The 10,000-nt window shown below is 42.5% G+C and overlaps 2 protein-coding genes across 4 annotated transcripts in view; both read left to right on the forward strand.

Moving 5' to 3' along the window:
* Positions 1-8,673, forward strand: part of LOC101886216 (interleukin-2 receptor subunit beta) — a 20,591-nt gene extending 11,918 nt beyond the window's left edge. Inside the window, exons 3-12 of one of the 2 annotated variants that reach the window (XM_087256308.1) lie at positions 1-82; positions 1,044-1,170; positions 1,786-1,861; positions 2,336-2,432; positions 3,526-3,647; positions 4,116-4,305; positions 4,530-4,647; positions 4,922-5,000; positions 5,182-5,485; positions 6,330-8,673. The exon at positions 1-82 is cut by the window's left edge and continues 36 nt beyond it. In XM_087256308.1, the coding sequence (XP_087112434.1) occupies positions 1-82; positions 1,044-1,170; positions 1,786-1,861; positions 2,336-2,432; positions 3,526-3,647; positions 4,116-4,305; positions 4,530-4,647; positions 4,922-5,000; positions 5,182-5,485; positions 6,330-6,688 (1,554 nt within the window). In that variant the 3' untranslated portion in view covers positions 6,689-8,673. The remainder of the gene's footprint in view (positions 83-1,043; positions 1,171-1,785; positions 1,862-2,335; positions 2,433-3,525; positions 3,648-4,115; positions 4,306-4,529; positions 4,648-4,921; positions 5,001-5,181; positions 5,486-6,329) is intronic. The other variant, XM_087256309.1, reaches the window with a different exon arrangement.
* The window catches only part of tmprss6 (transmembrane serine protease 6), an 80,102-nt gene that overhangs the window by 59,189 nt on the left and 10,913 nt on the right, over positions 1-10,000 (forward strand). Inside the window, exon 1 of one of the 2 annotated variants that reach the window (XM_087256306.1) lies at positions 9,872-10,000. This exon is cut by the window's right edge and continues 60 nt beyond it. The exons of the other annotated variant lie outside the window; for it this stretch is intronic. The gene's annotated coding sequence lies outside the window, so the exon portion shown is untranslated. Of the gene's footprint in view, positions 1-9,871 lie in introns of those variants that run through there. 2 annotated transcript variants of the gene reach the window in all.

The raw sequence follows: 10,000 nt of genomic DNA on the forward strand, positions 1-10,000 counted from the left end.
CAGAGTCTGATGATGAAGATGATGATGATGATGATGATGGTGGCTTTGATGTGCTTCTTATCATCAGCTCAGGCAGATCAAAGTAAGATCTCGGACACTTGCATACCTGTCAACATTGGGATGTGAAAATAAGCCATATGCCCACCATAATAACGGATAACACCCCCCCCCCCCACTCATTAATCTGATTAATCTTCACTGTATAACTCACATATTCTGATTAAAGAGCAGGGAATGACTCTCATTTATTTTGATTTTTCATTTGATTACATTAAATAACAGGTGTCACTTTAAACATGCACACATCTGAAGTTATAAGTTCCTAAAACAAAATTAGTTGTGTTTGAAAAAAAAAAACACTAAGGTCGACATCTGTAGATGTTATTATTATTGATTATGTGTATCTGTCTGATCAAACACACACTTCAGATCACGTGTGCAGAATCTGTTTGGGAAACAGCGTCTGGTTAGCTGTATATGGAGCGCGTCAGCTGACAGTCTCGCACCGCTACATGACTGTTGTGAGGATTGCATAGGAGGGTCGACAGCACCTGTAATGAAAAGGAAGGGAATCCTGCTGTTTTATATTTATTTAAAGTGTTTTCGTGCCTAAATAAAGCGAAAGCACAGAACAGACACACTCAAGAGCGAGGGGTGGTTTGGCAGTATGGGTTGCGCATAGGGAGGATCAGCTCTGTGGTGTTTATTGCCGCCCTTCAGAGAAACACTGAAAATACGGGAGAAATATGGGAAATACCTTTACGGGGTGAAAGCAGGAGAGAACTGTAAAATACAGGAGAATCCCAGAAATGACGGGAGGGTTGACAGGTGTGCACTTGTGTGTTTGTGTTGAGCATACACTCCAACACGTGCTGGTTTGCCATGGGTCAAAAATGGATGCTTTATTCAATTTAAATGACACTTTTTGAGCAAAGAAGTCCTTAAAGGGCACTGAATATATGCAGAAAGACATGTTGAAGGGCTTTAAATATAAGGCTGCATTTCTCAGGTGTGTGTGTGTGTTTGTGTGTGTGTTTCCGCAGGTTTGGCGTGTCAGAATAATTTCACACACAGCGTCACGTGTGTGTGGAACACGTCAGCATTGAACATCAGTGATGCTGTGCAGCCTGGGACCCCCTGCTTTCTGATCGTCACCTTAAAGAAGAAAAAGTATGTGTCTGAAGTGAACACTCCTGTGAGAGTTTGAGGGATTATTCAGGCTTTGCAGCATCTGGATGTGTGTTCTCAGGGGAGGAATTTAACCTTCTACTATTTATTTTAAACATTAAAACCTTTATACATATTAGTGCACAGTGGCCTCTCTGGTCTCTGGTTCGAGTCTCGGCTGGGTCAGTTGGTGTTTCTGTGTGGAGTTTGCATGTTCTCCCCGTGTTGGTGTGGGTTTCCTCCGGGTGCTCCGGTTTCCCCCACAGTCCAAACACATGCGCTATAGGGGAACTGATCAACTACACTGGCCGTAGTGTATGAGTGTGTGTGTGAATGAGTGTGTATGGGTGTTTCCCAGTGCCGGGTTGCAGTTGGAAGCACATTCACTGTGTAAAACATGTGCTGGAATAGTTGGTGGTTCATTCCACTGTGGCAACCCCTGATGAATAAAGGGGCTAAGCTGAAGGAAAATGCCTTGAGATAAACCCAGAGATAATTCTGAATGAAATCAAGCATTTTGATTGGTTTGTGGGATGAAAGTAGAATCTAAAATCAGATGTTTGTGTTCTGGGTTGTTGGATCTAAATAGGATGTAAAGCTGAGTGGTTTTGATTGCAGGCCAATGAAAACGGTGATGTCTGCAGACCTAGAACAACCGCAGATCCGCAGGGCCGGTGTGGTTTTCAAGAGCCGGGTGAGTCACTTTTATAATCATAATTATTTTCAAAGGGGAAAAGCCCCGCCCACTAGTGCCCATCTCTCCATCTCATTAGCATAAGCAGCAGCCCTGAGTGAGAAGCAGCCGTCTGTCCATTAGCCATTAGAGTGTTTGAGCTACTGGAGATCATGTCAGCATAGACTCAGAGGATTATAGATGTGGAGTTCCAGATGAAGCAGGAGCGACATAGACTGACATAAGCATCAACACACACTCACACCTGACCAACACTGTCAACACACACACTGCTGTTTTACAGCCTACTGTAGCTCCGCCCTCCTCTGAAAAGAGCACAATCTCATTTGAATTTAAAGCGACAGTCACACACACACACACACACACACACACACACACACTACAGATGGATTTTACTTCCTGTATAAATAGTCATTTAGGTCTCCTTTAAAGCTCACATGATCAACAGGCTCACCTCTTTCTCTTGTCCTGCAGAGACCTCTGACATCAGTGGCCGTCCTGCAACAGGAGGTGTGGTGTGACAACTACACAAACCCTGTGGTGAAGGTAGAAGAGAAGGTGAAGGACAGCGGTGAGTTCTGTATCACAGTGTCTCATCTCAGAACAGGAGAGCTATTCATTCATTCATTCATTCATTCACTCATTCATTTGGTCATTCATTCATTCATTCATTCATTCATTCAGTCAATCATTCATTCATTCATTTGGTCATTCATTCATTCATTCATTCATTCATTCATTCATTCATTCAGTCATTCATTCATTCATTCATTCATTCATTCAGTCATTCATTCATTCATTCATTCATTTATTTATTCAGTCAATCATTCATTCATTCATTCGGTCATTCATTCATTCATTCATTCATTCATTCATTCATTCATTCATTCATTCGGTCATTCATTCATTCATTCATTCATTCATTCAGTCAATCATTCATTCATTCATTCATTCATTCAGTCATTCATTCATTTATTCATTCATTCATTCATTCATTCATTCATTCATTCATTCATTCATTCATTCATTCATTCATTCAGTCAATCATTCTGTCAATCTTTCATTCATTCATTCATTCATTCATTCATTCATTCATTCAGTCAGTCATTCATTCATTCAGTCATTCATTCATTCATTCATTCATTCATTCAGTCAATCATTCGGTCAATCATTCATTTATTCATTTTCTTTTTAGCTTAGTCCCTTTATTCATCAGATTTCACCACAGCGGAATGAACCATCAACTGTTCCAGCATATGTTTTACACAGCGGATGTCCTTCCAGCCACAACCCAGTACTGGGAAACACCCATACACACTCATTCACACCCACCCACACACTCATACACTACGGCCAGTGTAGTTGATCAGTTCCCCTATAGCGCATGTGTTTGGACTGTGGGGGAAACCGGAGCACCAGTTTATCTGCACATATTCTCCTGTAACTCAGAGTTTTAGTCTTATTTTTCTCTTCAGTCCAGCAGCATTTTCTAGAGCAGCAGAGAAATCTCATGTCAAAAGGACAAACTGCATTATTTTTCTTTCCCCCATGGCAGATTATTTAGCTTGGCTTATTGGAAAACTCACTTCATTAACTTGTCTAGAAAATGCTTCTTAATTTACGTGCGTGTGTGTGTGTGTGTGTGTGTGTGTGTGTGTGTGTAGTAGTGAAAGTGTCTCCTCCTCAGACATTATCCATTCATGGCTCCACCGTCTCCTGGAACTTCAATTCAACACAACGTTACATGTTTGAGGTCCAGTACAGATCTGCAGCTCAGAACTGGAGGGTGAGCATCACTGTCTGCAAACTACACACACACACACACACACACACACACACACACACACACACACACACACACACACACACACACACACACACACACACACACACATGTTTGTTTTTGTGAAAAGTGGGGACATTACATAGGTTTCCATTCATTTTATACTGTCCAAACTGTATATTGTATTGCCCTCACCCCACCCCACCCCTAAACCCAACCATCACAGGAGTCAGTGTGCAGCTTTACTCTCTGATTAAACTCATTCAGTGTGATTTATAAGCATTTTGAGAAATGAGGACGTCACCAATGTCCTCATATTTCACCTCCTTTTTGTAATACCTGTGTCATACCCATGTCATTATACAGATTTGTGTCCTGATATGTCACAAAAACACGTACACACATACACACACACACACACACACACACACACACACACACACACACACATTAAGTCCTCTGTTTGTGCAGGATGATGATAAACAGCAGACTACGGATACGGAGCTGCATCTGCCCGAGGATCATCTCCAGCTGCATCAGCAGTACAGCATCAGGCTGAGGGTGAAGCTGAAGCTGCAGAGAGCCGTGTGGAGCGACTGGAGCCCCGAACACACCTGGACATCTACTGTGGGGAGGCAGAGACACACAACCCCTGCTGCAGGTGACTGACAGACACACACACACGCACACAAACACATATACAGCTACATATAACACGCACAGGCACACACACACACACACACACACACACACACACACACACACACACACACACACACACACACACACACACACACACACACACTTACTCTATTTCCACACTATTCAGGACAGAATAGTGAGTGTGTGTGTGTGTGTGTGTGTGTGTGTGTGTGTGTGTTGCAGGTGTGCAGATTATGGTTGTGAACTGGTCTTTTTCTTGGGCAGGAACGGTGCTGACCGCAGTCACACTGACCCTCATCATCATCTTCACACTCTACTTTAGATACAGCAGACACAAATGGTGAGTCACACACACACACACACACACACACACACACTTACTCTATTTCCACACTATTCAGGACAGAATAGTGACTTTGAGCGAGACGCTAATGGTCTAATCCGATTCAATGATCTATGCTAAGCTAAGCTAACGTGTTCCTGATCGAGCTGGAGATCAATGGACTCAATAACTGTAAACCGCAGCTGTTTAGCTGTAGGAGAGCTGTAAATGAGGATCTGTATATTATCATGAGTGTTAGATGTCGATGAGTGACGCTCCGCTCTCCTCTCAGGATGAAGCACTTCTCCTATATTCCTGACCCATCCAAGTTCTTCGGAGATCTGAACTCCAGCCACGGGGGGAATTTTAAGGTGAGTGTGTCCAGAGAGCTTCTTTTGTGTCCTCAGGTGTGTGTTGTGTGTGTTGTGTGTCCTCAGGCGTGTGTGTTGTGTGTTTTGTGTGTTATGCATCCTCAGGCGTGTGTGTTGTGTGTCTTCAGGTGTGTGTTTTGTGTGTTATGTATCCTCAGGCGTGTGTGTTGTGTGTCCCCAGGCGTGGCTGGGTCCGGTTCTGCTCCGCGAGAGCTTCATCACTGCAGACTCGGAGCTGGTCAGTCCAGTGGAGGTGTTGAGGCTGCAGGACGCCTGTGACTCTCTCAGCACACACTCACACACACACAGCGGCCCGATGGACGGGTGGGATAAATCCAGCAAATCCTCCGACTTCTCCAACTCCACATACTTCCTGTCGCAGAGCTCCAGGGGCCCCGGGCACGCTCTAGAGCCCTGCTCCGCGAACTCCTCATACGGGCCCGCAGGGGGCATCAGCGGCCTGGAGACGCAGCGCAGCGCACACGGTACAGAAACATCCTGCATGTCAGCATCCATATCACAATACACACATACTGACTGTCCTTTAGGGCGGAGCTATTGATGCTTTAGGGTGGGGCTCTCAGTCATTTAGGGCAGGGCTATCAGCCCTTTAGGGTGGAGTTATCAGTTCTTTAGGGTAGGACCATCAGTCCTATAGGGCGGGGCTATTACTATTAGTTCCTTAAGGTTGGGCCATCAGTTCTTTAAAGCAGGACTATCAGTCCTTTAGGGCGGAGTTATCAGTCCTTTAGGGCGGGATTAACAGTCCTTTAGGGCGGAGTTATCAGTCCTTTAGGGCGGGATTAACAGTCCTTTAGGGCGGAGTTATCAGTCCTTTAGGGCAAGGCTATTAGTTCTTTAGGGTTGGGCTATCAATCATTTAGGGTGGGACTATCAGTCCTATAGGGCGGGGCTATTAGTTCCTTAAGGTTGGGCCATCAGTTCTTTAAAGCAGGACTATCAGTCCTTTAGGGCGGGATTAACAGTCCTTTAAGGAGGAGTTATCAGTCCTTTAGGGCGGGATTAACAGTCCTTTAGGGCGGAGTTATCAGTCCTTTAGGGCGGGATTAACAGTCCTTTAAGGCGGAGTTATCAGTCCTTTAGGGCGGGATTAACAGTCCTTTAAGGCGGAGTTATCAGTCCTTTAGGGCGGGATTAACAGTCCTTAAAGGCGGAGTTATCAGTCCTTTAGGGCGGGATTAACAGTCCTTTAGGGCAGAGTTAACAGTCTTTTAGGGCGGGGCTATTAGTTCTTTAGGGCAGGGCTTTCAGGGCGGGTCTAATGGAAAGTGTATGGCATAATCTAAAGATGGTATTATTTGTTTTCAGATGGCGGTGTTCCGGATCAGCAAACGGATCTGCTGCAGCTGGAGCGGCTCCGGCAGGACACTCAGAGTCCAGACTCAGGCTTCGCTGGTGGGGCAGAGGACAGCATGGAGGAGAGCGAGCTGCCCAGTCCTCTGCCCATCAGTCCTTTGTCCATAAGTTCTCTGCCCATCAGTCCTCTGCCCATCAGCCTGCTGCCACTGAAGCTGCCTGCGCCGCAGCCCATAATAATGCCCCCACTGCTGGGCTTCAGCTGCACCACTGCGCTGCTTCAGCCACTGGAGCTCCTGAACACCTGCGGGCCCGTCCTGCCCTCCAGCGGAGACTACAGACCCGTCAAGAGTTTACAGAACAACCACTGAACAGACTGACCCCAGATCAGGCGGAATGAGTGACCACTGATAGAGAGAGACTGACCTCAGATCAGCTGGTGTAAGTGACCACCGACTAATTCACTGGATGTAACGATTCACTGAGTCATTTGAGAATCGATTCAAAGATGTGATGATTCAGTTCAGTTCAGCAGGAGAAATCAACATGGAAAAACAAACACCACATAGAAATCTGATGCACAAGTTTACATATGTGGATTGCATACATATAAGGAAATGTAATATGTGGAACATAAACATTTTAAAATATTGCAAAAATGAAATGTCCGTTTCCATATTATTTTTCACCCATTAGAATTAGATACAGATAGATCAATAGTGTAGATAGAAATAATAATATAATTACTTTTCTAATAATATAAATAATGTAAACAGTTAATAATATGCTGATTTTTTTAAAAACATTTTTACGTTAAAAAGGTAAAAAAAAATCTCAGCTAAGAAAAACACAACTAATATATTAGTTTCTTTAAATTGAAGGTTTTTTATATTATCTGGTATTTATTAATTTATTTGATTAGGAATTTGTTTTAAAATTTCAATTATGCATGTTATTCTATAAAATACATGTTTCTTATTTTACACATAAATCTGCAGTATTTTACATCATTTCTTCATCAAAGGGTCATTTCTAAATTCTCTCAACTAATTAAAACAATATGGTGAAATAATGTTATGATGCAGTGAATCATGAGTCGACTGAATCGTTGCATCTCTTATAAACGGTTATTAATAATCGTCACACACTCGTCTGCCTCTAGAACCATTCATAAAACATTTATTACAAAACTGGACATTTCATAACCCCATCAAACCTGCTGTTCAGAGATCTCAGTGCTCGCTGAAGGATGAAGACGCTATATTAGTTTGCTTTGTTTTGAATATTTGTGTTTCACTGTGTCACTGGTCTTGTGTCACTGGTCTTCCTAAAAAGACAGTCAGACAGTTGCAGCTCATCCAGAACGCTGCAGCCAGAATTCTAACCAGAACCAGAAAATCAGAGCACATCACACCTGTCCTCAGGTCTCTACACTGGCTGCCAGTTACATTCAGAATAGAGTTTAAAGTATTATTACTGGTCTATAAATCACTAAATGGCCTAGGACCTAAATACATCACAGATATGCTCACTGAATACAAACCTAACAGATCACTCAGATCATTAGGATCATATAAACTAGAAGTTCCAAGAGTTCAGTCAAAGCAGGGTGAATCTGCCTTCAGCCACTATGCCCCTCGCTGCTGGAATCAGCTTCCAGAAATGATCAGATGTGCTGAACATCAATAGGCAACAAATAGGCACATTCACATCCAGACTGAACACACACCTGTTTAGCTGTGCCTTTACTGAATGAGCACTGTGCTGCGTCCGACAGATTGCACTATCATGTTTTTCTCTTCTTCTTCATTCTTTTATATCACATTTTACCTGTTTTTATGTTTTGTTTTGTTTTTACGATTATTTGTTTTTATTTTTATTTTACTTGTTTCTTTTATTCTTGTTTATGTAAAGCACTTTGAATTGCCATTGTGTATGAAGTGTGCTATATAAATAAACTTGCCTTGCCTTGCCTTTCATTGCATGAAAAAGAGCAGCGTGAACATTCTGCTAAACATCTCTAAAAGATATGAGCTTTGGCATGTGCTCAGTGTGTGTGAGAGAAACTGAACATCTGCAGCTGGAACCAGTGGATCAACAGAGACTGTGCTTGTGAATTTCACTAATATTTCAGCATGCATGTCAGAAAGCTAGTGACACCGCCCTCTACTATAGTACATGACAGAGTGCACTGTCTATGATGTTGAGCAGGAGTGACGCTAATCATACAGAAACAGTTTGTTTTCCGCTCATGATCTCATGTATGTGTTGTTTATAATGTACGCTGTTTGCTGCTTTGGGGAATGTGTGTGTGTGTTTCAGTTTGCTGCTAATAAAGATAATAATATGCATATTAGTGCTGAGTTCTGTCTGAGTAACACTGCTTACAAAGAGGATTTAAACACATTTTTAAACAACATACTTGTCTCAATGAAGGGCGAAGGCCTCTTGATTTTGCTGATTTGAGCTCAATAAAATCTGATCATGTCTTGATGTTGACAGCACAAGCACAGATGTCTTGATACTTCAGGCTGTTGATGTTGATCATCCACTCTGCAGATCTCTCGCACGCCCCCATACTGAATGAACCCCAAAGCATGCTTTCTACTTCACCAAACTTGTCTGATTTCTGTGAGAATCTTGGTCCATGCTGGTTCCAGTAGGTCTTCTGCAGTATTGGTGATGATTGGGATGCAGATCAGCAGATGATCCAGCAGAGAAATCCACCTTCTGACACCAAATGATCAATTTAAGACCAGTTATTATCTGCTGCTCTTCAACTGGAGGATCCAGCACAAGACTTCTGTCAGGGAGTGTATTAATAACTGATTTCTTTTATCTTTGCCATGATGACAGTACATCATATGTTACTAGATATTCTGCAAGGCGATCGTACTGCCTCTTATTTCTGTGTTAGAAAATAAGCAGCAATGTTTTATATAAAGAAAACTATAGAAGTGACATCCTCACATCATTATAGCATATTTGTTATGATACTGTGCAACAATAACTCATATTTTTACATCACTGTGAGGGGTATTTTTAGGGTTGGTATAGAGGTAGACATCAATAAAATATAAAATGAACATATGTAATTTAATAAATATAAACAATTCTCACTATAATTACAGTTTTTAAATTACTGTGAGGGGTAGATGTTAATGAAATACCATTGATTGTTTAATTTAATAATTATATATATATATAATACTCATTATAAATACTGCTTTAACATAGGTGTGAGAGTTGGGTTTAGAGTTGGGATAGGTGTAGACAATAATAAAATACAATTAAGTGTTTAATTCATAAGTATTATAAATAATACTCGATATAATTCATAATAATAATAAGAGTGTGGAGGAGCATCTCCAGCATCAGCAGCAGCAGCACAGGTGAGGTGAGGCTCCGCCCAGACTGTGACATCACGGGTGTGGCGCAGGTGCGCGGTTGCCGGGTGGTGCTGTTATTCAGTATTCACTGGAGTTGAACTGTCCTCAGATCAGCAGAGACCCGAGCATAGGCGATTATTGATCCGCGGTGGACTTCGGATCATCAAACACAAGCACAGACTGACTGACGGAAACACGTGAACAACCGAACATGCACGCAGTCTGGAGAAAATCCGCCTAAAAATGCACCAAAGATGAACCGGAGGGGATAAAGATTCGGTTCGGATTCGGTTC

Source organism: Danio rerio, chromosome 6 (assembly GCF_052040795.2).
Source record: "Danio rerio strain M-AB ecotype USA chromosome 6, GRCz13ab, whole genome shotgun sequence".
Taxonomy (NCBI): Eukaryota; Metazoa; Chordata; class Actinopteri; order Cypriniformes; family Danionidae; genus Danio; species Danio rerio.